Source organism: Gorilla gorilla, chromosome 18, assembly GCF_029281585.2.
Source record: "Gorilla gorilla gorilla isolate KB3781 chromosome 18, NHGRI_mGorGor1-v2.1_pri, whole genome shotgun sequence".
Classification (NCBI taxonomy): Eukaryota; Metazoa; Chordata; class Mammalia; order Primates; family Hominidae; genus Gorilla; species Gorilla gorilla.
Genome location: NC_073242.2, coordinates 96,465,649 through 96,492,993, shown reverse-complemented (window position 1 = coordinate 96,492,993; position 27,345 = coordinate 96,465,649). Strand labels below are relative to the sequence as shown.

Below are 27,345 nucleotides of genomic sequence, written 5' to 3'. Positions count from 1 at the left end.
TGAGGCCAGGAGTTCAAGACTAGCCCGGGCAGCATAGCAAGACCCTGTCTCTACCAAAAATCCAAAAAATTAGCTGGGCGTGATGACTCGTGACTTTAGTCCCAGCTACTCAGGAGGCTGAGGCACAAGAATAGCTTCCACCCGGGAGGCGGAGGTTTCAGTGAGCCGAGATCGCACCACTGCACTCTAGTCAGTGCAGTGCAGTATATGTGTGTGTACATATATATATATATATATGTGTGTATATATGTGTGTATATATGTATATATGTGTATATATGTGTGTATGTGTGTATATATGTGTGTATATATGTGTATATGTGTGTGTATATATATGTGTGTATATATGTGTATATATATGTGTGTATATATGTGTGTATATACATGTGTGTGTATATATATGTGTATGTATATATATGTGTGTGTGTGTGTGTATGTATGTGTGTGTATATATATATATATATGGGGTTTTTTTGGTGTGTGTGTGTGTGTGTGTGTGTGTGTTTTTGAGGTGGAGTCTTGCTCTGTCACCCAGACTAGAGTGCAGTGGTGCGATCTCGGCTCACTGAAACCTCCGCCTCCCGGGTGGAAGCTATTCTTGTGCCTCAGCCTCCTGAGTAGCTGGGACTAAAGTCACGAGTCATCACGCCCAGCTAATTTTTTGGATTTTTGGTAGAGACAGGGTCTTGCTATGCTGCCCGGGCTAGTCTTGAACTCCTGGCCTCAAGCGAACCGCCTGCCTTGGCCTCCCGAAGTGCTGGGATTATAGGTATGAGCCACTGTGCCCAGCTCTCAAAGATTTTTTTTTTTTAAGATGGAGTCTCTCTCTGCCCCCCAGGCTGGAGTACAGTGGCACGATCTCAGCTCACTGCAACCTCTGCCTCCCGGGTTCCAGCCATTCTCCTGCCTCAGCCTCCCGAGTAGGTGGGATTACAGGTGAGCGCCACCATGCCTGGCTAATTTTTGTTATTTTTAGTAGAGATGGGGTTTCACCATGTTGGCCAGGCTGGTCTTGAACTCTTGACCTTAGGTGATCCACCTGCCTCAGCCTCCCACAGTGCTGGGATTACAGGCGTGAGCCACTGTGCTGGGCCAAAGTTTTTGTTTTTGTTTTAAGTCCTTTAGACACCAGGGGAATTGGATTTGGGACTGCTCTTATCTAGGCATGTCTTTTTTTTTCTTTCTTTTTTTTTTTTTTTGAGATAGAGTTTCGCTCTTGTTGCCCAGGCTGGAGTGCAATGGTGCAATCTCGGCTCACTGCAACCGCTGCCTTCTGGGTTCAAGCTATTCTCCTGAGTTCAGGTGATTCTCCCACCTCAGCCTTCCTGAGTAGCTGGGATTACAGGCGTGTGTCACCACACCCAGCTAATTTTGCATTTTTAGTAGAGACTGGGTTTCTCCATGTTGGTCAGGCTGGTCTCGAACTCCCGACCTCAGGTGATCCACTCACCTCGGCCTCCCAAAATGCTGGGATTACAGGCATGAGCCACTGTGCCCGGCCATCTAGGGATTTCTATTCATGTTTCTGGACCCCATACTATCTGATTTGCATCATAAACACTCAGAGATGGCCAGGTGAGGTGGCTCACACCTGTAATTCCAACACTTGAGGAGGTCAAAGCAGGAGGATTATTTGAGGTCAGGAGTTCAAGAACAGCCTGAGGTAGGTGAGGCCCTACCTCCAGGAAAAAAAAATATATATAAAATATTATTTTATATATTATTATATATAATATTTTATATATTATATATAATATATTATAATTATTTTATATATTATATATAATATATTATAATTATTTTATATATTATTATATATAATAAATATATATTATATATGTAAAATATTATATATATATATATATATATATGCCAGGCACAGTGGCTTACACCTGTAATCCCAGCACTTCGGGAGGCTGAGGCAGGCAGACCACTTGAGGTCAGGAGTTCGAGACCAGCCCGGCCAACGTGGTGAAACTCTGTCTCTACTAAAAATACAAAAAATTAGCCAGGCATGGTGGCATGTGCCTGTAGTCCCAGCTACTCAGGAGACTGAGGCAGAATTGCTTGAACCCGAGAGGCAGAGGTTGCAGTAAGCCGAGATCATGCCACTGTACTCTAGCCTGGGTGACAGAGTGAGATCCTGTTTCTAAAAATAAATAAATATAATAAAAACTAAAACTAAAAATTTAGCAGGCATGGTGGTACACACCTGTAGTCCTAGCTGCTTGGGAGACTGTGCCGAGAATATTCCTAGAGCCCAGGGGTTCCAGGCTGCAGTGAGCTATGATTGTGACACTGCACTCCAGCCTGGGTGATAGAACAAAATCCTGTCTCCAAAAATAAAAAATAAACACTCAGGGTAACCAAATCCTGTGAGCCCTTGAGATTGCCTTCCTGTCTGTCATGTGCAAAAGGCCACCTCTGTTCATGTGTCCTGTACCTGCATCCAGGTTTTCAAGAAATGCTCATCTGGTCCTAGGTGTGTGGTGGCTGCATCAGGACAGCTTGGCACCTGACCTCTGGGGTCTTTCCCTGCTAGCCTTTCTCATTTTGCAGACTTTTAGTTCTGTGACTCGATGCCAAAACAGTGATCCCCTTGACCACCACTGCAGGACCCCTGCTAAGGGGACAATATTGGAAAAGTATTGGGGAATGCATGACAGGGGACCAGAAGGATGAATAGTCCTGCCTAGGATTCCCCTCCATTCTCAATCCCTGGGGCAGGCAGTTGGGTTCTCACCTCCTTCACCAGATGCCCCTGTTGCCCCCCACCCTAAGAACTCCCTGACACATGGACACAAGACACCCATCCATCTGAGAGATGTTTAATATATCTTAGGTTCAAGGTACAAAACACAGGGCAGGTGCTGATCCCTAGAAAGTCACCTGCCACCCTGTCAGCCCCTGCTTAGCCAGGCATCCCAGCCCCCAGAGCAATGGAGCAGTGGCCCTGAGATGCTGGGTTCCTTCTCTGTTTGGGGAATGTTCAGGTGGTGACATGGCAGCCCAGAGGCCACTATGTCCCCTCCTCAAAAAACCCAGACCCAAGGATCAGAAAGGTCTAGACTTAGACCCAGAGCAGCAGATCCCAGGGTGACCCCAGTTAAGCAACAGGCCTGAACTGAAGCCTGGCCCAGCCTCTTGGCCTTGGTCTTGGAAAAGGAGGAACTATTACCCCAATATCTGGCAGCAAAGGGAAGGGGCTAAAGCAGGAAGTGGAGGCAGAGGTTCCCACTGCCCTAAAAAAATGGACTATGGGTAGCTGACCCAACAGGGCAGCAAAGCCCAAGGGTGAGGCCTGCCCCACCTCCCACCCCAGTTCCTCTAAGGGCCAGCCCCTCACGGAGCCTCACTGCCAGGACACCACTGACCCAGTGCTGGGGAGGGAGTGGGGGCAGGGAAGGCTGGCATCCACTGAAGAATAGGAATGATGCTCTTGCTTTGTGGGCAGGAGCAGCTGCCTATAGAGTCCCCGGGAAAACCCACTAGGGAAGGGGGACCAGCAACCCAAGTCTCTGGGCCTAGCCCGTAGAAGGCCTGGACTGGGTCCTGCCTGAGCCAGAGTAGAGGCCTTAATGAAACAGAAAGTGGCAGGGGTTAGGAGCAGGGAGGTGGTGAGAAAGGCCCCTGTGAGGACCAGCTTAGGTGACCCCTCTGACTAGCTCCAAGGAAGCCCAATTACTACTTCAACCCAGGCCCTTCTGGCCCCATGTCAAGTTTCGAGGGCTCTACCCATCACCCAGGGAGCATTTCCCACAGGGATTCCACCTCCTGCTCCTCCCCAAGGCCTTGAGCTACAGCCGGCTGCCTCTGTTGAACTGGATGCACCAGTGGGAGGTAGCGGTGCCTGGGCTGAGATGGGTGTGGTCCTTGTGGCCCATGAGGGGCTGCAGCTCCTGCTGCTGGGGGAGGTCGGCGCTGCTCTCACTGCGAGAGCGGCCAGCCTTGGCCAGGCTCGGTGGGAAGGCGAAGCTAGAGCGTGGATCAGAAGGCAGGTGGAGAGGGACCTGGGGCTCTTCAGCACCCCGTGGATGGGGAGGCAGGCAGGTCAGAATTGGGGCCTGGTTACAGGGAGGGGACGCTAGGCTCTCCAGGGATGAGATGCTCTGGTTCCAACCCGTCTGCATGTCCACAGGCACAATCTTGGTGGTTTCCGAGGACACGTACACTGCCAGGTCCCCCTGCCCACTCTTCCAGGGGAGCTCCTTTTCTGCACAGGTTGGGGAGGGGGGAATGATTCGTGGGCTTGGGCACACCTCAAGGCTTCCTGGGGACAGAGAGTACACATGAACTCATTACCAATACAATGGAAATCTCAAGTATAAGCACATTCTCATAAATTCATGCCACAGTTTCCATATGCCGTCCATTTTTGCGATTATCGGATGAATGTCTTGCTGAGGCGAAGTACCACAGCTTGTTTTACTCTCCACTCTATCCCCAACACCTAGCACAGGGCCGGGCACACAGTAGTTGCTCAAGAAATTGAACATTATTTTAATCGAAGAAACGAAAATAAGGAAAGTTGGCTTATGGCTCATGCCGTAATCCCAGCACTTTGGGAGGCCAAGGTGGTGGATCACCTGAGCTCAGGAGTTAGTGACCAGCCTGGCCAACATGATGAAACCCTGTCTCTACTAAAAATACAAAAATTAGCCAAGCACAGTGGCACACGCCTGTAATCCCAGATACTCGGGAGGCTGAGGCAAGAGAATCGCTTGAACCCGGGAGGCAGAGGTTGCAGTGAGCCGAGATCTCGCCACTGCACTCCAGCCTGGGTGAAAGAGTGAGACTCTATATAAAAAATAAATAAAAAATAAGAAGATAGCAAAAGCAGGAGCCAGGCAGGAAGCCCCGTCTCCAGTCCCCTCACCCTACTGCAGCACTGGTCTCTGAAACAGCCTCCTGCCAAGCCCCATCCCAGCCAACCAGCGAGGGAGAAACGCCAGCCACCAGGGAGGGAAAGAAAGACCTGGAGGCTGCAGGCCAAAGGTTTTTCTGCTGGGCATCCTGCCTGAGTACCCACCACAGCCCTTTGGTGGGACAAAGCCCAGGAGTGTGAGCTCATGCAAACCTAACAGCAGGCCAGAGCTTTGCCGCAAAGGGGATGACGAGGCATAGGGGACCTGAGCTAAGAATCCCAGAACTGCAGGGGCGGGGCTGAATTACAGGAAATCTGAGGTTCTGAAGGAGGAAACCTGGAAAGAGAATTCCTCTGGCCACCAACCACCCCAGCTCTCCAAGGTACAGTACAGCCTGTATCTGTTCATCGATAAAGTCCTGAGCAGCCCAATAAGCTTCTTGCTTGAGTACATGTGTGAAATGTATTGATGCTATGATTAAAAGTAAAATGGTATCTCTTGAAAGACCTGGAATATTAAAATGCGATAACAACAACAAAAAGTGTAAAACAAAAAACCTTTGGTATTCACCTTTACAGGCTGCTAGGGAACAAATTCTTTGGTCTGAAAACTGATAAATGAAAGAATCAAGCATTTACTGGGTGAACTGTACCTCAAAGTAACCAAATAATTGATGAGGTGAAGTTTTTTGTTTTTTTGTTTGTTTGAGATGGAGTCTTGCTCTGTCACCTAGGCTAGAGTGTAGTGGCACGATCTCAGCTCACTGCAGTCTCCACCTCTCAGGTTCAAGCTATTCTCCCATCTCAGCCTCCAGAGTAGCTGGGATTACAGGTGCCTGCCACCATGCCTGGCTAATTTTTTTTTTTTTTTTTTTTTTGTATTTTTAGTAGAGACAGGTTTTCACCATGTTGGCCAGACTGGTCTCAAACTCCTGACCTCAGGTGATCTGCACACCTTGGCCTCCCAAAGTGCTGGAATTATAGGTGTGAGCCACTGCCTGTGGATTTACTGGTTTAAAGGAAATTTAAGAGACAGAGAAACATATTAAATGACACTTTGGGGATGCAATCAACAAAATCCAGACAGAGAAAGACTGTAGGACAAATAAGCAGGTTTCTTCAGTAAATACATTGTGAAGAAAAAAAAGTAGGGGGTTTGGGGGAACCTATGGATCAAGGTTTATCAAAGTTGACACTTGACATTTTGGGACAGCTACTCCTTTGCTGGTGAGGGTTGTCCTGTTCATTGTAGGATGTTTAGCAGCATCCCTGGCCTCTACCCCTCAATCCAAGGCCATCCTCCCCAGTTGTGACAACCAAAAATGTCTCTGGGCACTGCCAAATGTCCCCTGGGGGAGCAAAATCACTCCACCACCATCCCCCTGGAGAATCACTGCTATAGGTTAAAAGGGACATTGGACAAGCCTACTGTAAATATATATATATAAAATCAGGGAAATTTGAACAACGATATTTGATGACAGATTTTTAGATATGGGAAAGGCATTGTGGTTATATATTTTTTAAAGAATCCTTTTTTCTTTCCCAAGAGACAGAGTCTTATTCTGTTGCCCAGGCTGCAGTGTAGTGGCGTGATCATAGCTCACTGCAGCCTCAGCCTCCTGGGGTCAATTGACTAGAGGCATGCATCAGGAATCCTTATCTGAGGCCGGGTGGAGTGGCTTGAGCCCAAGAGGTTGAGGAAGCAGTGAGTCATGATCCGGCCACTGCACTCTTGCCTGGGTGTCAAAGAGAGATCCTAACTCAAAAAAAAAAAAAAAAAAAAAAAAAAAAAATCCTTATCTGGCTGGGTATGGTAGTTCACGCCTTTCATCTCATCACTTTAGGAGGCTGAGAAGTAAAGATCACTTGAGCTCAGGAGTTTAAGACTAGCCTGGGCAACATAACAAGGCCTCATCTCTACCAGAAAAAAAAAAAAAAAAAAAAAGGCTGGGCATGACGGTGTGTGCCTGTAGTCCCAGCTACTCGGGAGGCTAAGGCAAAAGGACTGCTTAAGTCGGGGCATTCAAGGCTGCAGTGAGCTATGATCGCACCACTGCACTCCAGCCTGGGTGACAGAGAGAGACCATCTTGAAAGAAAAAAAAAGAATCCTTATATTTTAGAGACATGTACTGAAGTATTTATTGATAAAGTGATATGATATTTGAGACTTGCATCAGAGGAACCCAGTGGAGGGTGGGGCATAGGTGAGGTTTAGGTGAAATAAGATTGGCTATGAGTAGGTAATTATTGAAGCTGGATAATAGATAGATGGGAGTTTATTTTATAGTTCTATCATTGTATATTTTGAAATTTTCTATAATAAAAAATTTTTAAAGACACTTGAGGGTGTCAACCACCAGTGATACTAACAATATGAGTGAATTAGGTCTCTATACATACATAAAAATGCTTATATACTGTATTTTTGTCCACAATAACTCCATTTTGATGAATTCAAGCTGCTCCTCCAGGTCAGGCTGCCACCTTCACCTGGGGATCTACTTGAGGGCATGGGTCTCAACAGAGCCCATGGTTTGCTCACCACCTCCTGTTCCTCACTAGACTACAAAGGGAGGCAGCATGGCCTTGAAAGGGTGTGGGTGGGCACAGTGGCTGACACCTGCAATCCCAGCATTTTGGGAGGCCAAGGAGGGAAGACTGCCAGGAGTTTGAGACCAGCCTGGGCAACACAGTGAAACCTTATCTCTACAAACAATTTTTAAAAATCAGCTGGGTGCCGAGCACGGTGGCTCATGCCTGTAATCCCAGCACTTTGGGAGGCCGAGGCGGGCAGATCACCTGAGGTCAGGAGTTCGAAACCAGCCTGACCAACATGGAGACACCCCGTCTCTATTAAAAATACAAAATTAGCTGGGTGTGGTGGCGCATGCCTGTAATCCCAGCTACTCGGGAGGCGGAGGCAGAAGAATCACTTGAACCCGAGAGGCAGAGGTTGCCATGACCTGAGTCACGCCATTACACTCCAGCCTGGGCAACAAGAGCGAAACCCCATAGCAAAAAAAAAAAAACAGCTGGGTGTGCTAGTGCACACCGGTAGTCCCAACTACTCGGGAAGCTGAGGTGGGAGGATCACTTGAACCATGGAGATCAAGGCTGCAGTGAGCCATGATCATGCCATTGTGCGATCCATGATCCAGCCTGGGTGACAGAGTGAGATCCTGTCTCAAAAAAAAAAAAGAAAAAAAAGATTATAGCAATGCAAGAATGGCATTTAAAAAAAAAAAAAGGAAAAGAAAAGGCTGGGCATGGTGGCTCACGCCTGTAATCCCAGCACTTTGGGAGACCAAGGCAGGTGGATCACCTGAGGTCAGGAGTTCAAGACCAGCCTGGCCAACATGGTGAAACCCCATCTCCACTAAAAATATGAAAATTAGCCAGGCGTGGGGGTGCACATCTGTAATCCCAGCTACTAGGGAGGCTGAGGCAGGAGAATTGCTTGAACCCGGGAGCCAGAGGTTGCAGTGAGCTGAGATCGCACCACTGCACTCCAGCCTGGATGACAAGAGCAAAACTCTGTCTCAAATAAAATAAAATAAATTTAAAAATTAAAAAAAGAAAGGCTGTGGGCTTGGGAGTCAGATGAGTCAGGTTCAAATTCTGGTTCTACTATGTGATGCTGGACAAGTCACAAGTCTCTTAAGCTCTCCGAGCTCAGTTTCCCCATCTTGGTTGTTGTGAGGGTTGAATATTACCTATGTCGGGCATCTGGTATGAAGAAGAGGCTCTGCAAATGCTGGCTGATGAATAAACTAGTGAATAGGAAAAGGGAGTTGTCTGGAGTAGAGGCCACGAGTGAAGAGAGAGGAAACCAGCTTGCTCCAGAGGGGAGGTGGGCAGGGAGGAAGCCATTACCTGAGACCTTGCCCTCTTGGAGAACCTCACTGGTGGCCCGAGCCACAAAGATGATCCCCTCATCGTCCTCCTTCTCTGTCTCTGAACTGTCGCTCTCCTCCTCCTCCTCCTCAGACTCCACGGTTAATATCACAGCAGCTGGACAGAGACAAGGGCAGAGTCAGGCAGCCTGGGCTGGCAGCTGCCTGTTGGGACTGCACAGCCCCAAGCCAGCTCCCTGTCTCCCTAGGCAGAACACACATTGGCAGAGACACTTGCTTTCTCCTCTGGCTGTTTCAAGCACTGGCCTAAGAGATGGGGACTTGGGAGGAAGAGAAGTGACATTGCAGAGCCCAAGGAAGCGACCAGAGGAAGCTAAGTCCCCGGAGGAAGTCATGAGGACCACACTTTCCAGCTCCCCCATCCTCTTCTTTCAGCCCCAAATCCCACGATCCACTGGAAACATGAGCACTTGGATTGCTGGAGGACCCATTAACATTCAGCTCATACAAAACTGGCTTTGCAGCCAGGTGCAGTGGCTCACACCTGTAATCCCAACACTTTGGGAAGCTGAGGCAGGCGGATCACCTGAGGTCAGGCATTCAAGACCAGCCAGGCCAACAATGCGAAACCCTGTCTCTACCAAAAATACAAAAAAAATTAGCCAGGTGTGGTGGCGTGCACATGTAATCCCAGCTACTTGGGAGGCTGAGGCAGAAGAATCACTTGAACCCGGGAGGCAGAGGTTGCAGTGAGCCGAGATGGCACCACTGCACTCCAGCTTGGGCGTCAGAGTGAGACTCTGTCTCAAAAAAACAAAACAAAATTGGCTTTGCAGACAGGACGCTGGGCCCCAGAGTCCACCCATCCTCCAAGGCCCAGACCAAACTCCCCCATCTCCATGACACCTTTTCCAAGTCCTCGGGGCCTGTAACCCATAGTTAGCAATCAGATGCCTCCTGTCATGCATTGTCTAATAACTACTTTGAACATTTCCAACTTGGAAATCAAGTCCCTGGAGGAAGAGCCGCAGCTCACCGTGCTTAATGCACCCTACAGCGGGTCCTCCAGGATTCTGGCTGGCGAGCCCCAGCCCTTTCCCTCCTCCCTCCCATCCTCAATCCCACACTGCTGCCTGCTTGCCTGTGTCCTGAAAGCCCAGGTCTCGATGTTTCCCATTTGTAGCCTCAGCATTCGCCACACCGTCCTTCTGAGGACCAAGAAAGAAAACCTGAGCCTCTGGCCCCGGCTTCCCACCCCAACCCTGTCATCTGGTGGGGTCAACAGGACAAGTTTTCCTAACCCAGCAGGGGAGGGAATTTGTGTTAGTCCCAGTGGTTCTACCATCCCTTGGCCAACCAGGCAAGAGTGACCCATGCCCCAGTAAGAAATCTGGATGCATCAGCATGGGCTGACTTAGGAGCTCATGGAGTTGCCCCTCAAAGAGATCTCCTTTTCTCCTGCCTTTTTCATCTTTGGTAGGAGGCCCTGCTGCCTCCCAGCAGGTGACCACATGGCCAAGAGGCTGGTCCCCCTCTGAAGGTCTCACCTTACCCTTCTGGGACTCCAGGAACATCTAAAAGGGAACCCAAACTGCTGTAGTCATCAAGCCCCTGAGGACTGTCCCAACTGGGGTTCCCCCTAAGCTGGATCCTAACACTAGGGGGCTCAAAACTGCTTGCTGTCAGCCTCCAGCTCCCAAGAGGAGTCCCTGAGGGAAGACATGCCTTCCTGCGGCCAGTCTTGCGGGGTCGTGGCTTGCTCTTGGTGAAGCAGATGTTGTGCTTGGTGGACTTAAAGGACTCCAGCCGCCGCTTCATGTTCTGCTGGAAGACCTCCTTGTCCTGCCGCTCCTGCGCATCCTCTGAGATGAAGTGGCGACTGCAGCTGGCTTTGTACTGGCAATGACAGCCCCGCCTGGCTATGAGGATGGATGCCTTGGCCTCCCACAAGAACCCCAGGCCACAGCCCCAACATATTCACCACAGGCCCTGCCAGCCCAGCTTTTCCAGAATTAACAATGGATTGAAAAACAAAACAAAAAATACAACAGGAACCCAGCCAGAGACCCTGTGTTCTCAGTTCCCTGGGAAAAGCTTCCCTTTATCCCAGAACTTATTCCCCCAAACGTGGCCTTCCCCAACCCTTGCCATCCTTTCCCAATTCTCTCTGGTTTGAAGGTGACCCTCTGTCTTGTTCTACTACTGTGACAACATGGGGGACATTTTCTTTGTACCTCCATTTATCTGAGCTTCGCCCACACACCCAGCCTACCTGGCCCCTTCTAGCTACACAGGATCCTTTCTCCAGCTGGAATCTCCTATCTAGCCATTTCTACAAGAACCACCATGATATCCTGGGCTGCACTTTGAACTTTCATAACTATCTCCCCTGACACCCTGGACCTTCTCAGTCCCAATAATTCAGGATCACCCCCATCATCTGCTTTTTTTTTTTCTTTTTTTTGAGACGGAGTTTTGCTCTTGTCACCCAGGCTGGAGTGCAATGGCACGATCTCTGCTCACTGCAACCTCCGCCTCTGGGGTTCAAGCAATTCTCCTGCCTCAGCCTCCTGAGTAGCTGGGATTACAGGTGCCTGCCATCACACCCGGCCAATTTTTGTATTTTTAGTAGAGACAGGGTTTCACCATGTTGCCAGGCTAGTCTCGAACTCCTGACCTCAAGTGATCTGCCTGCCTCGGCCTCCCAAAGTCCTGGGATTACAGGCATGAGCCACTGCGCCTGGCCATGCTCTTTTTAACTCTTATCAACACCAAGCCCGCTACACACTCACCTAGACTGCCTCTGCCTCTACCCTCCTTGCTTAGCACCTTTTCATCATCTAGTGGTAATCCCCTGAAATGCTTCCCAGTGCCTGCCAAATCATCTTATCTTGCTTCAAATCCCAAGTCTGGTCCCTTTATCTCATATTTTCTGCTTCCCTGAACCAGTTCTAAGAGCCCCCTTCAAGTCTCCCATCGGCCCTCCTCGCCTACCTATGCACCAGGAGGTACCCTCTCTCCTGGGGAGAAGGGGTCCATCTCCTTCACAAGGCTCATCGCTGCCCAGCCCCGGCCTCCACGTTGCTCAGTTCCCTCCTTCCTGCCTCCAGCAGTTCCTGCTGCCTCCTATTTCTCCACTCTCCTGTATCTTCACTCCTTCCCTCACCACTTGGCTCCCTCCCCTCTGTTTTCAAGCTCCTGCCCTTGCCTCCTTAAAGAAAGTCTTCCCTTGAACACCATTGTCTCCCTTTTGCTGCTACACTTTTATAATTTGATTCTGACACTTTCTGTCATACCCACTATTTCCTTAAATACCAGAAATGCAACTCCAGGGTCCACGACTCCACAGTGCTGCCTTCTTGCTGGTCACCAGTGCTGTGGGCTCTGCCTAGGTGCTGGCCAGGCCTCTGCGCAGCATCCAGCCCTCTTTCTGCCCCAGGCCTGAGGCACCACCTGCCACTGCTTCTCCAAGCGTTCCTTGTCTTTGGCTCTCTTTCCTTTTCTCCCATGCGCTGTCCTCAGTGTTATCCTTAGCCCTCCTCCCGCCCCATGAAACACTCTCCCCAGGGAACTTATCCATTCTCTCCACCCCAGCTATCCCAGTGATACAGATCTGTGGTCCCCCAACATCAGTCATCAGACCAGCTGCATTTGAATCACCTGGGGAACTTAGTAAGAACACAGATTCTTAGTCCCACTCCAGACTACAGAATCAGAATCTCCAGGTGAAGCCAGGAAGTTCACCAGGGGATTCTGTGGTAGCCAGGTGACAAAATCTGATACGGATTGCTTCCAAATCTCTCTCCAGCCCTTATCTCTCTATTAAACTATAATCTTATCTTTCTAACTGAATACTAGATATCTCTGTCTCTCTCTAATGATATTTCGATGAAGAACATGAGAAATTGTGGATTGTGTTATCATACTAAGTGGATTCAGAACTGGTTGAGTTACCATACCCCAAAAATGCTTGATCCATGTCAGTCTGGAGGAAAGTCTTTAGTAGCATGCCACAGGGCTCTGTCCTCAGCTCTATCCTGTTCAACATGTTTATGTGGATTTGGATGAATACAAAGTTAACAGGCTTAACACATTTTCAGATGGTATGAATCTAAGAAGGAGACATTTGGTGGCAGACATGGGAATCAAACAATGGGATGATGGGCCAAAGCAAATGAGATGACATTTAACAGGATACACACAAACTTATTCCAGATTTTTAAAAAACAGACTACACATGAACCGATTGGACTGAACCCATTGACCAATCTTATACATAAACACCACATACACATACACACACACACACACACACACACCTCACCAAATCATTATGTACTTCCTGATGTGACACCACAGAAAATATATAGCATACCTATTGAATGTCCCTGAATTTGATCAGGCCTCTAGATTTAACAACCAAGAAATATAGGGAACGGAGGAACATGTTAAACAACACCACTGGAATACAGTCAGCAAAATCTAGAAAATGTGCATTTCTCCAAGAGAAAGTATCCAGCTTCTTCAATAAATAAATAGCAAGGGAGATAGAGAGGGGAAAAAGAACTATTATAGATTTTTTTAAACAAAGAGACATATTTCCCAAATGCTAAGTGTGGACTTATTTAGACCCTGATTTGAACATCCAGCGGGGAAAAGATATTTATTGAATACTGACTGGATGTAAGAGTTCTTGCCACCTAGAGAGACATACTGAAATATTTTGAGATGATGTGATACGATGTCTGGAGTTTGTTTTAAGATAAAGTGTGGGAGGGATGTGGTAGGGCTGCAGAATGTAATAGAATTGATCATGCACTGATTTTTCAGAGCTGGTTGATAGATAAATATGAGTTATTTTATTCGTTCTACTGGAATTTTGAATAAGAAAGGTTTTTTTAAAACCCCATAGGATGCAGTGAGACAGGGTCTGCCAGCCATTAACTGAGGAAGACCTGGGAGTTTAGCAGATTCTAAGGACAATGTGGGGCCCCAGGGTGGTGAGCCAAGGCTGGAGGGGTCTTGGGCTGTGGGAAGAGAAATAGCAAGTTCTAGAACTAGAATGGTGTCAGAGCTTCTAGGCCCTTCCCTGGCCAGCCACAGCTAGAGTAGCAACTTCCATTCTGGGTGCTGTTTTTTTAAGTCCAGAGAAGACATACCAGGAGGTAAGAGATTCTGGCCTGAGGGCAAGAGAGCCTGTGTGAAAGGGAACTGTCTTGAAATTTTGGAAGATTTATTCTGCAGAGCTGCGAAGAGTCAAATCAGGACCAGTGGGTGCAAGTTAAAGGGGGCCAATTCTGTTTCAACAGTAGAAAGAGCTTTGACTGTTGAAACTGCCAGAACTGGTGACAGCTGGCTTCCCATTTTAGAAAGGTGCAAGGTAATGGCTTGCTGCCCTCTTGTGGGGTTGCAACAGACTCTCTCCTGGATGAGCTGGGCCTTTCCAGCCGCAAAGCTTCATGATCTGCATTGGACTAACTTCCATTATTTAAAACAGATGCCCACCTTCCACAGGCTAAGCTGGTCTAGGAGGCTTCCTCAGTGCTCTTGCTTCTGTCTGTGACTCCATCATTCTCCAGTGACCCTCAAGGCCCCCAGTACTCTGTCTCCTCCTCTCACCATCAGAGCCAATCACCTAGGCCTACGTGCCCCTCTTCTTTCCCACCGCTCAGCCCTAATCCACAATATTTCACTCCATCTTCCCAACTGGCTGTCCCAGCTTCTCAACTCACCCCCTCCAATTTGATCTGCACTCTGCTACCAGAGAAGGTATCCTTAAACAGTGCTTGTATTAGGTCAACCCTTTCTCCAAAAAATAAAAATAAAGCAGAGGTTTCTTATTACTGATGAGATAAAACCCACACTCTTTTTTTTTTTTTTTTTTGAGATGGAGTCTTGCTCTGTTACCCAGGCTGGAGTGCAGTGGTGAGACCTCAGTTCATTGCAACCTCTGCCTCCCGGGTTCAAGCGATTTTCCTGCTTCAGCCTCCCGAGTAGCTGGGATTACAGGCACGTGCCACCGCACCCAGCTAATTTTTGTATTTTTAGTAGAGATGGGGTTTCATTTTTACCATGTTGGCCAGGCTGGTCTCAAACTCCTGACCTCAAGTGATCCGTCTGCCTCGGCCTCCCAAAGTGCTGAGATTACAGGCGTGAGCCATCGCACCCGGCTGAAACCCACACTCTTTAGCTGGGCATCTGCAGCTCTCCAACAAGCTGGCGCCAACTGCCTCTTAAGCTCTCCTCAGACCACCTCCACCCCCTCAAAATCCTGATGCCTGCCTGCTCTCACCCTACGGCGCGGCTTGTAGAGGCCTCCGCAGAGCAGATGATGCATCACAGCATCCTCACGATCCCGGCCACTGCGTACTGTGTCAATCACCTGCAGATCCAGACACGCTCCACTGCCACTCTCCCTCCTGCAGGAGGCAGGGGACACATGTGCTGGAGAGGGGGCAGGAGGCAGTCCAGGAGAAGGGCAGATGAAAAGGTGCTGACAAATCTCCCCCAGAAGGGATTCAGAGAGAGGGCACAATGGAGAGGAGTATGAGGAAGGGGAAGGGGCTCAAGGACTCACAGCAGGTTGGTGACAGAAGTTTCTGCCACAGAATTGCGGCTGGGCATAGAAGGCAGAGTGAGACCTGTGGAAGACAAGACGTGGCCTCCCTGCAGGTGTCAAGACCAAGGTCAGCCAGCAATCAGATGGAGGGTTGCCCAGGAGTCAGGGGTAATAAAGAAAATAATAATAACGAACACTTAGTTTACTCTTTTGACATGCCAGGTACTGTGCTAGGCACTTTACATATTGAATTCACAAAATCTATAACATAGTTACTCGTATGCCTGCTTTCTATTTTTTTTTTTTTTTTTTTTTTTTGAGACAGAGTCCCTCTATCACCCAAGCTGGAGTGCAGTGACACGATCTTGGCTCATTGCAACCTCTGGTTCCCGGATTTTTTTTTTTTTTTTTTTTTTTGAGACAGAGTCTTGCTCTGTCACATAGGCTGGAGTGCAATGGTACAATCTCAGCTCACTGCAACCTCACTGCAAACTCTACCAGGGTTCAAGCGATTCTCCTGCCGCAGCCTCCCAAGTAGTTGGGTCTACAGGCGCCCACCACCACGCCTGGCTAGTTTTTGTATTTTTAGTAGAGACGGGGTTTCACTATGTTGGCCAGGCTGGTCTCGAACTCCTGACCTCATGATCCACCCGCCTTGGCCCCCCAAAGTGCTGGGATTACAGGTGTGAGCCACCGTGCCCAGCCCGCTTCCCAGATTTTAGCGATTCTCCTGCCTCAGCCTCCAGAGTAGTTGGGATTACAGGCATGCACCACCATGCCTGGCTAGTTTTTGTATTTTTAGTAGAGACAGGGTTTCACCATGTTGGCCAGGCTGGTCTCAAACTCCTCACCTCAAGTGATCTACCCACCTCAGGCTCCCACAGTGCTGGGATTACAGGCGTGAGCCACCGTGCCCAGCCTCTTATGCCTGCTTTCTTACAGCTAAGGAAACAGGCTCAGAGAGTGTGACTTACCCAAGGTCACAAGCTTGGAAGTGATAATGGTTGAGCTGACCCCAGAGTCCAGCTGTTTCCCACCTCTCTGGACTGCCTGCCAGACTCTGAATGTCAGCACCAGACCCAGCTGCTTCCTGCCGCTGCCACTTCACCAGACCATGGAGCCAGCTAGGAATTCCCAACTCCCTGCTCAGGGCCAGCCTGCTTGCCACCCCTTTCTGTCCTGCTCTGCTGACCATCTGCCCACCCACCACTGGCCCACCTGGAAGCTGCTGGCCCACCTGGTCCACAAAGCTGATGGCATCCCGGATGTTAAGCCTGTAGTACACATCCCAGATCTGGTCCCGGATGCGGTAGGCTGATCGTCGCATCAGCAGCTGACTCAGGTATTTCTTGTCAAACTGCTCCCACCTACAGAGGATGCCAGGCCCGGCCCTGAGTCCCATTCCCAAGGCCTGGCCAGGTGGCCCTTCCTCAGACGGGGCAAGGACACTGTCAGCACTGGCCTGGCTTTTTAGATATGGGCCTCAGCCAGAGAGAATCTCAAGGCTAGTCCCTGCCCTTGTGGAATTTACAGTGTCATGGGAAAGCCTGACAGTAACTGAAATTATTACAAATCACTGTAAAATTGCAACCATGACAAGAACTACAAAGGATAATTAGAGAATATGACACAGATACGTCCTAGCCAGGGAGGCCAGGGAAGTCCTCCCTAAGGAATTGAAGCCTATGGTGAGTTGTGAAGGATGAATCGAAGCTGAGTAAGTGAGAGGGAGGTGAAGGAGTGTTCTAGTACAGAGAAGGTCCCAGTGGCCAGGCTGGGAGAGCATGGTGGGTCCTGAGGATCTAAGGCAGGGTCCATGGAATTAGCAGGCAGACAGTCAAAGACAGAGCAGAGCACGATGAGGCTGGAGTCTGGCAGTTGCCAAACCATGCAGGGCCAAGCAGGCCACACTGGGGAGCCTTGTCTTAACCTGAGAGCACTGGGATGCCACTGAAGGGCTTCAGGCAGAGGTCACCCAGCCTGAACCTGGCTCTGTCCCTTCTCAGAAGTGTGGCACATCCCCCATGCTTCCCTGGCTGGTGGGGCTGCTGCTGCTGAAGGAGCCTCGGGGCAGCTCCCTCACCTGTCCCTCCAGTAGTGGTAGCCATGGTGCCCCACAACGTCCTCCACTGCAGCCAGAATGTGGTCAAAAGTCTAGAAGGGGGGTGGGTAGGGGGACTGGATCAGGACTCTGCCCAAAATAGGAGAAGGTCGAGAGGAACAGGCGAGGGCTGGGGTTCTGATACCCACGTGTTCATGCAGCTCCTGGTTCAGGGTGGGTTTGTGATGCTCACTCCTCTTCACCTTCAGCCATTTGACCAGTGGCTTGATGGTCAAGCCCTATGGACAGGCAGGAGGTAAGCCCTGCCCTATTCCTATTCAGTTCCCTGCTGCCTTTCTCTCCCCGTAATGAGGCTTCAGCTTCAGTACCCCCACCCCACTGCACTCAAGGTCTGGGAAGTCAGGGCCCTCCATCTCCCAGCGGGAAGAGAAGCCCCTGTCCCACAGGCTCCAAGACTCCCCCAGGGCCTGCCCAACCCTCTCCCTACCCAGGCTTGTGGGCACTCCCACCTGCACGATGACTGTGAAGAAGACCACTACAATAGTGGTGGCTACAAAGTAGTCCTTGGCAGGGACCTTGGTCCTATCCAGTAGGATGACGAGAGCAAAGGCCACAGCCCCCCGCAGGCCCCCATAGGACATCACCACTTGGTCAATCTTGTCCAGAGGGACTAGCCGGAACTGATTCAGCACCCAGGTCTGCAGGACTACGCCTACAGCGGGAGGGAGGCCAGTGGGAGCAAAGCGTTGGGAGTGGAGGACATGGGACCGGATGGGACCAAGTATCTGGGCTGAGGTCTAACAGGGGCTGGGACAGGTGAGCAACAAGAGGAGGCTTAGGAATTGACAAAGATGTGGACTCAGATGGGGAGATGAGCTGCAGGGAGGGGCGGGACAGGAAGGAGAGTGGGAAAGCAGAGGGTGCCAGCAATACCGAGGGCTCGGAAGAACAGGATGAAGATGAGGGTGCCCAGCACCAGCCCAGAATCCCAGGCCCACTTAGAAGAGTCCACGGCTGAGATGCCAAGCAGCATGAAGATCACGGTCTCAGCACAGCTGGCTAGAGTCTTCATTGTATATTTGACAGTTGTGCGTGACTTATGGGAGATGTTGGCCTCCACGTACTTCTTACAGCCCAGGCCACACATGGTCACCCTGGGAGAGGATGGAGAGACATGGCAAGTGGGGAAGGGTTCCAGGGGGCTCAGCCTCCGGGGTTTGAGCATACTGCAGGAGGGGGCATTGCCCATTACAGGATGTCAGACTCTCAGAGCTGAAGCCCAGGGAGGCCTGAAGACTTGAATGGTAGTGCTGGGCTAAGAGTCCAGATCTCCAGGCTTCCCATTCAGTGTCTCCTGGAAGGGAAGGTGGGAGGAACGTGCTCTGACTAGCGGGCTCTCTGATGCACCTTCTGGAGTGCTGCGGCCTCCAGAGCTGGTGGCTCCAGGCCTTAAAGTCTATTTCCAGCCCAGCCTACACCCAGAGGGTTTCAGGGTGCTGAGGACAGCTCTGGGGGCAGCTCCTGAAATATTGCTGAGGTTTACTGACTCCCAGGAGAGTCTGAGGCTCCCACTACCACAAGGGCTCAGGGAAACCTATGGACTCCTGAAGTTCCTGCCTATGTCCGTATGGGGGCAACCATCTCCAGTGTCCCCTCCCAGCTATCTGCCTGCAAGGCCCCCAAAACTCACGCAAGAATGGCGGAGAGCGAGGCCATTTCAGCAGTGAGGTAGGCTGCATAGGCGAGGAGGAAGACCAGCAGCGGCTCGATGATGCGGACCCGCTTGGTGAAGCGTGTGGTCAGGGCCAGGAGGAAGGCAAAGACTAAGCCCACGGCTGCCCCGCCCAGACTGACCACAAACAGGGAGGCTGGGGGAGGAGTGGGTTGTCAGCATGACCCCTGGCCCGGACCCTACTCGGGCTGACAAGACTGCTGCCTGGCAGGGAGTGAGGGATGATGCCCACCGCACTCCCAGGGGCTCAAAACCCCAGAGCCAGGATCCCTGGCAAGCCCCTCCCAGACCCCATTTCCCTATAGAGGAGATGAGGCAACCCGAATAGCCTCTTCTGTCCTGATGTGGGGTGGGAGGGCCTCAGCAACCCAGGGGAGGCAGACCTCCAATGCCAGCTGGGAGCGGGGAAATACTGACCGACTCCCTTCAGGTAGTCAGTGGCCTGCACATTGGCAGAGCCCATCTCCACAAAGGAGTTGCAGACCTTGTACAGCACCTGAGCGAGAAGAGGAGAGTCAGCAGTGAGGCGGGAAGGCAGCAACTGGGACTGCTGGGAGACAGACTGCTGGGAGAGCAGGGTGAAAGCAGACAGCATATTTCTGCCCCAGGGGACCCAAGGGAAGGGACTGAGTCTGCGCAGACCCCTAGTTGGTCAGAGCATGCAGCCTGGGGTCAGGGAATGGCAGTCAGCTGAGCACGCTCACCACGGTGACAGCATCGTTGAGCAGGGACTCGCCAAAGACGATGATAAAGAGAGTCTCATTGACGTGCACCTCCTCAAAGACAGCTAGCACGGCCACGGGGTCCACCGCCGAGATGAGGCTCCCAAACAGCAGGAAGTCCAGTAAGCCAGCCTGCACCCTAGGGGCTATTAAGGGACATGTGTAGGACAGGCCAGTCATTGAAGATGACCCAGTCTCCTGGAGCATGCCCTGGAACAAGCCCAGGCCCCACCCCTGCTGATACAGCAAGGAAGCCCAAAGAGGACTTGGGATGGCAAAGACAGCATTAGCCTGCAGATCAGGAGACTTCAGTCAAGCTACCTATGCCTAAGGTCTGGCTTTGCCACTTACCAACTGTGTGATGCTGGTCCGTCACTGTCATGTGGCTCACCTTAGCCATGCCTCCTCATCTGCCTGCCTCACAAGATTGTTTCAAAACTCAACCCAGCCATTTGGAATAGGGAAAAAGGCCAGGTACAGTGACTCATGCCTGTAATCCCAGTACTTTGGGAGGCCGAGGTGGGCTGGATCACCTGAGGTCAGGAGTTCAAGACCAGCCTGGCCAACATGGTGAAACCCTGTCCCTACTAAAAATACAAAAAGTAGCCAGGCGCAGTGGTGCAGGCCTGTAATCCCAGCTACTTGGGAGGCTGAGGCAGGAGAATCACTTGAACCAGGGAGGCGGAGGCCGCAGTGAGCCGAGATCGTGCCACTGCACTCCAGCCCAGGTGACACAGTGAGACTCAGTCTCAAAAAATAATAATAAATAAAATAAAATAGGGAAAAAGCACTGTAGCAACAGTAATAATAACTACCAGCAAATGGAAATTGGCTGCTAACTATTTTTATTAGGGAGAATAACAAAAGAGAGTGCTTTCTCCCACACCTGTGGTTCCCGGCCAAAGGGATGTGACACAATTCTCAGCAGGTGTGGAGAACTGAATATAGTAAGAAAAGCAACACAGATCGGACTTGAATATGTCATATAATTCCTATGAGCCCCAGTTTCCCCATGTCTAAATTGAGACTAATAACAATATCTACCTCAAAAAGTTCCTTAGTTAGCCAATGCCTAACATATAGTAAGCACCCAAAAGATATTATTATCTATTACTGTTATTATGATCTGATGTCCTCCCTTCCCTTCCTGCCCCAAATAGTTCACTACCTCAATAGGGAAACCAGGTTAGAGTCCCAGGTAGCAATTGTAAACGTTTTCTTGTAATACCTTGGAAAAAGTGTGAATCATTAACCTTCAGGGTTGAATGAATTTCTTGGGTTAGGAAATAAAGAAGGTAGCAAGAGAGGGCAACCTAAAGGCAAAGAGCCTCAGTAAAACAGACCTGAGGCCAGGCGTGGTGGCTCACGCCTGTAATCCTAGCACTTTGACAGGTTGAGGCGGGCAGATCACCTGAGCTCAGCAGTTCAAGACCAGCCTGGCCAACATGGCGAAACCCCATCTCTACTAAAAATACAAAAATTAGCCGGGCATAGTGACACGTGCTTGTAATCCCAGCTACTCAGGAGGCTAAGACAGGAGAATTGCTTGAACCCAGGAGGTGGAGGCTGCAGTAAGCCAAGATCATGCCATTGCACTCTAGCCTGGACAAGAGTGAGACTCCATCTCAAAAAAACAAGCAACAACAACAACAAAAAAAAAACACGGGCCTCTTCTGCTAACCTTGGACCTGACAGCAAACAAATGCAAGGGGCTCTATTTCCTCATGCGTAAATGTGACAAACTACACAAAAGGGTTGCTATGAAGAGTCAGTGGGATAAGTAAGGAGAGAAAACCCAGTGTAGTGCCAGCATTTGATGGATTCATAATATTTATTTTTTAAATATCTATTTATTTATTTAAAAAAATAAATGTTTAAAATAATGAATTTCTTATAGACAACATATAGTTAAGAAAAAATAATAATAATAAAAACAGAAAACCACCCAGACCTGGCGTGGGGAGAGCCAGGACAGCGGGCCCTTGCAGAAATGATGCACAGCTGTGCCTCAGGGGAGCAGGGCTGGCAAATGGCAATGTGGTAACAGAGGGCAGGAGGCAACAGAGTGGTAACACAGGCTCCCCAGCCTTGGCAGCACACATACAGCTGGGAGCCAGACTCCTGCTCAGCTGTTATGCTGCAGAAGCCCAGACTGGCAGAGACCTCAATGAGGCCTGAACCCCAGCGGGAGCACTGCCTTGCACTCCAGAGGGAGGGACCTAGGATGGAGCTCTCAGGGCATGGCTCACACCAGCATGGACCTCCAGAGCTTGAGGAGAAGGGAGAGGGGTGATGGGTCTGGCAAAGCCCAGGTCTTAGGGTCACTCACCTACAAGTCCAGCCTGCTGCAAGCCCCAGAGGGCAGCGCCTGTTGTGAAGGCATTCCAGAGTGTGCCTACCACGGCATAGGTGAGGATGGCACCCAAGTTGTCAAAGAACAGCCTGCTAGGCATGAAATAGCCTGAGTCCAACACAATAGGAGGCAGCAGGAAGAGGAAGAAGGTGCCTGGCTCCAGCTGGTACTCAGCTTTCTTGGCCACAGCCAAAACAATGCCCCCTAGCACCAGGCCCAGCAAAATCAGCAGGCAGCTCTCAGGGACCAGAGATGTTACTTTCCGAGACAGGTGAAACACTGCAATGCAAAAAGAGTGCAGGATGGATCAGTTTATGGAATATCCTCCCACACACAGGCCCATGAACTCCCAGTTTTGTTTTTTGTTTTTTTTGAGACGAAGTCTCACTCTGTTGCCCAAGCTGGAGTGCAGTAGCACAATCTCAGCTCACTGCAACCTTCACCTCCCAGGTTCAAGTGATTCTCCTGCCTCAGCCTCCTGAATACGGGGAGTACAGACACGCGCCACCATGCCCAGATAATTTTTTTTATATTCTTAGTAGAGACAGGGTTTCACTATGTTGGCCAGGCTGGTCTTGAACTCCTGACCTCATGATCCGCCCACCTTGGCCTCCCAAAGTGCTGGGATTACAGGTGTGAGCCACCGCGCCTGGCCAACCTTCTAAGACTGGGACCAAGGGAGGAGAAATATGCAAGACTTCTAGAATTTCCAATCTCCAGGGCTACAAACCCTCCCCTGCAGTCAAAGTCATCTGTTTCTTAGTGCTCCTGTCACACTATGGTAACCTAGGCCTTTACTGCTTTTTCCCCTTCTAGAAATGTCCCTTCCTTTATACTTTCATCCTCAGGGGACCTCACCTTTCTCTGACAACCCTTATCCATAGCCATTATTTGAACCTCAGCTAATGCTACCCGGTATCTTTTTATATGTAAGAAAGCTGTAAAAATCAGGGTCTTTGGAGTCAAGCTGCTTGGATTCAAAGCTTAGTTCTGTGATCTTAGGGCAAATAACTTCATGTCTCTGACTCAGTTTTCTCATCGGTGAAATGGGAGTAAAAGCAATAATGATCTCATAAGATTATTGTGACCATTAAAAAAGACAATCTACAGGTGGGGCGCGGTGGCTCACGCCTGTAATCCCAGCACTTTGGGAGGCCAAAGTGGGCAGATCACCTGAGGTCAGGAGTTCTGGATCAGCCTGGCCAGCATGGTGAAACCCTGTCTCTACTAAAAATACAAAAATTAGCTGGGCATGGTGGCGGGTGCCTGTAGTCCCAGCTACTTGGGAGACTGAGGCAGGAGAATCGCTTGAACCTGGGAGGCAGAGGTTGCAGTGAGCCGAGATCATGCCACTGTACTCCAGCCTGGGTGACAGAGTGAGACTCTGTCTCAAAAAAAAAAAAAAAAAAAAAAAAGACAATCTACTCAAAAGCACCTAGCACACTACTTTACAGTAAGCACTCAATAAATGTTACCTATTATAATGTCCTCACTCCTTAACTAGACCAGAATGTATATTATACCTCCTAGGAGCTGTGTAGACTTCCTAGCCCAATGTGCCTTTCATTATATGGGCTCACTCAGGACTGCGTAGTTTTTAAAACTTTGGCTTTAGCAATCAGAAGATCTCCAGGTCTTCTTCCAGCCTTAGCACATTCTGTGTGATCTCAGCCAAATTATTTAACTTACTTGAACTTCAATTTCTTCTTTTGTAATATAGGAAAAATACCCAGCATCAAGGGTGAGGATAAAATGATATAAAGTATGCAAATGTGCCTAGCATAATGTCAGACACATAGTATGTTAGACACACACCAAATGTTAAATAGAACAGTTCTGTCTGTAGGAGGGGAGAAGAAAAGGGTTTCTAGCACTATTGCCACTCCTACTTTTGTCCTCTAAAATAAACTCTTTGGCTCTCCTTTAAGTCCTCAGACCACAGGCGAACACATCTCTCTCTACATAATCCCTGGGGTGTTGGGGAAGGAGACCTCTAAATTAGCCTCTGTGAGACCCTATGCCAAGACAGTGCCCTTTGGAAGCTGTACCCAAAGGGCCTAGAACAGTGCCTGGCACATAGTGAGCTCTATGTAAATATTTGTTTAATAAAAGGGAAAACGTCTCCTAGCAATGAAGCTGGGGGAAGATGTTCCTGAATGCTCTGCCTTTTCTCTTGTTCGAGGATTTTCTTTGACTTGTGAAAAGGAGGCTCTCTTCTCTTACTTCCATAGGAAATGTCATCCAAACTAGAAAAAGAACCATGATTTATGGGGAAAACTACAGTTTTTGCTATAAACCCTAAGACAGGAACTCTTCTGCAACTCACAGACTTAGCAAACCCAATTGTTGGCTCCAAACCTGAGGCTCTTTCCACTCTTACTCTCATTGCTGCTGGGCCTCTAAGGTAAACGTGGTCATAGATCTCTCCATACTTGTCCCTACTTTGGTCTCCCACTTCTCTCCTTCGGGGACCCTATTTCATCTTCATCTCTTTATGCATTAACCCCAGCCCCGAGATCCAAGCCCCATCACAGAACCACGCTCCCGGAAGGCGTATTGAGTTCCACTTTCCATTATTAATCTCAGGCTGCCACAGCAGAGTGGAGAGTTCTGTTCCTGCCCAGCCCCCTCACCCCCTAGCAGTGTCCATGTGGGAGAAGAGGGGCAAATTCTAGGCTCTGGGTGATTCCTCCATGAAGGCTGTATTGGTGAGACTGGAGTACAGGCTGTGCCAGCATCCATGGGGAGAGAGTAGCAACGCTCAGCTATAATTAGTCACCCCCACAGCAGAGCCTGCACAACAGGGAGAAGGAGGAGGGTCTCTGGTGGGAGGAGGGACCACTGGCTGCTCAGAAGGGAGGAGGAAGGAGCAGATGCAAGGAAAAGCAGCTCTATTCAGGGAAAAAGAAGTCTGAAGCACAGCCTTCAATGCTGTCAGGGCTGAAGAGGTCGGATGTATGAAAGCATCTAGGGTAGACAGCACACAGGAAGGCCCCGATACATGGAAGTTTCTTATACCCTGAAGTGGGAAGAATGTGGACCTGAACGTGGGTTGGGGGGGGTCCCCATACACAGGCACAAGAAGGCAGCAGCTTTAAGTGGGGAGCAGGGGAGAGCTGGAGGAAAAGTGGCAGTGTAGTTTCCCAAGGGAATGGACACTCGGACATGGTCTCCAGGGAAGGCTGCTTTATCAGAACCAGGATGCCTGTGTTCCTCGGAGAACACCCTCCCCTCAATGTCCCCACACATCCTCACCAGCGACAGAGGTTTCTGGGAGGCTAGGGATTGGTGGGGGAGAGACCAGACTGAAGAGGGCCTACTGCAAGGGGAAGAGGGGAGCGGAGAGGGCAAAGGAACCTACAGATGGAGTTGGGGAGAGCGGGGGACAGCCCTTCAGAAAGGCAAATCCTCAGAGCTCCCAGGGGAGAAGACAGGGACCTGGGACCCACAAGAAGCGATGCAGGAACTGGGTGAGAGCCCGGATTTGTGGAATCCAAACCTAAGTCCCAGCACCGTGCAAGAAGCCAGCCCCAATCTGAGGACCGAGGAGGTGGGGGTGTTGGGGGCGGGTCCGCCGCTGGCCGTCGGCCTGGCGCACGCACACACGCACTCACCGATTTTGGCCAGGCTGGCCACCAGGATCCACAGGGCCACCAGGTAGGGCGCCTCCACCTCGTGCCACTGCCAGCGGAAGAGCTCTAAGCCTGGGGGAGGCTCGCCCGGGGACTCTGGCTTCTGGGTGGGCTCTTCGGCCGCCCCCGCCAGGGGCAGCGCGAGCAGGGACACGGCGGCGCGCAGCATCCTGCAGCCTGCCCAGCCGCCCTCCCGGCACCGCACGGCCGCCGGCCCCGCGTCGCCGCCGCCACCTACCGGGCGCCCCCGCGTCACAGGCACGTGGGGCCCGCTCCCCCCAATCCCGGCTCCGATACCCCCAAGCCAGGTCCAGGCTCCGAGACCCTGCCCCGGACTCTCGTAGTCGGGGACTCTCTCCTCTTTCCTCCCTGAATCAGTCCCAGCTCCGGAAATTCCCCAGTGCAGCTCTCCCCCAAGTTCCACAACCTACTCCTTCGAGTCCGCGCCCCCAAACCTCCCCAAAACCGCCCCCACCAGATCCAGAGCGGTGCGCGGCCACGGCCCCCGTGAGGCAGCCCGCAGCGGGAAGGGCGGGGGTCTGCGGGGGGCGCGGTCAGGACGGGAGGGGCACGGCTCCTCCTCGGCCAGCGCTGCTGTGCGGCGAGCAGCACCCCCCTGGGACCCGGGCGCGGCCGGGTGCAAACGGCAGGGGACCGTGCTTGGCCGCCCTCCGCCCACGTTGCCAAGCCCAGGACCCCCTGCCGGCCCCCACCCGGACCTGAGCTGCGCACGCGCACTGGACGCTCCCCAAAGCAGTGACGGACAACGCTGCCCCCAACGTCCCAGAAACCCTAAGGCCCAGACTGGCCCAGCTCATGCCAGGCGAAGAGGGAGGCTGTTCTTCATCTCCCAAACCAAGGGGCACCTGGCCCTCTCTTTCAGTCACACTACAGAGAACTGTCTCATCTCTTTGAAGAAGCTGACAGGAACCTATGGAAAACCCAGCCTACTGATTCCCTTCAAACTAGGCGAGCAGCACCCAACTTTTTCCAAATCTGAGGGGCATTCGGCTCATAGCGCCCCAAACAGAGGAGGACCGTCTCCACTTTTCATTCAGGCTGAGGGGCACCCATCCCACTTTTTCTCCAAAACTGAGGGGAACGTGTTCTATCTGCCCCCTCAAAATGACTCATCCCAATCTTTTCCCAGAAAACTGAAGGGCATCCTTCCCTCTTCCTCCCACAACTAAAGGGAACTGATCCCACCTCTTCCTTCAAACTGGGTGGAATTTATTCTCACTTCTTGCTCCAAATTGAAGGGACCCCCTCTCACTGCTTTCCCTAAATGAGGAAACCACAGGGACTCACCCCTCAAATGGAAGGAATGAGGGCTATCTTGTCCCTCAACTGAGAGAGACCTGGCCGGCCACTATCTAAAGAAACTTCTGCCCCATCTGCCCTAATACCCCTCAAAGAAAACGCAGCCTCACTACCCCCAGACCAAAGAAAGCCTCCCCGCCTTCTGCGCGTTCTCGAAGGTGGGGCGCGAGCTCGGTTTTTCCCGCCCTCCTAGCCAGTGAACTAACGGGATTCCCATTGGGCCCTGTGAGTGGCTAGCGGCGGC

At 50.8% G+C, this 27,345-nt stretch overlaps 1 protein-coding gene across 4 annotated transcripts; it reads right to left on the bottom strand.

Moving 5' to 3' along the window:
• Positions 1 to 2,813: 2,813 nt before the first annotated feature.
• On the bottom strand, positions 2,814 to 27,290 carry SLC9A5 (solute carrier family 9 member A5). 4 transcript variants are annotated; one of them, XM_004057804.5, is made up of 16 exons: positions 25,764 to 27,290; positions 22,126 to 22,428; positions 19,779 to 19,942; positions 19,492 to 19,570; positions 19,033 to 19,210; positions 18,276 to 18,496; positions 17,852 to 18,054; positions 17,531 to 17,620; positions 17,364 to 17,434; positions 16,518 to 16,647; positions 15,299 to 15,387; positions 15,014 to 15,140; positions 10,447 to 10,617; positions 9,863 to 9,929; positions 8,741 to 8,878; positions 2,814 to 4,269 (listed from the first exon to the last, which is right to left on the bottom strand). In XM_004057804.5, the coding sequence occupies exons 1-16, from the start codon at positions 25,948 to 25,950 to the stop codon at positions 3,797 to 3,799; spliced, it is 2,691 nt and encodes an 896-aa protein (XP_004057852.1). In that variant the 5' UTR covers positions 25,951 to 27,290; the 3' UTR covers positions 2,814 to 3,796. The 4 variants fall into 4 exon arrangements, with proteins under 4 accessions (XP_004057852.1, XP_018868113.1, XP_018868116.1 ...); XM_019012568.4 differs by having other exon boundaries at positions 9,863 to 9,926; XM_019012571.3 differs by lacking the exons at positions 19,779 to 19,942; positions 22,126 to 22,428; positions 25,764 to 27,290 and having other exon boundaries at positions 19,033 to 19,124.
• Positions 27,291 to 27,345: the final 55 nt, after the last annotated feature.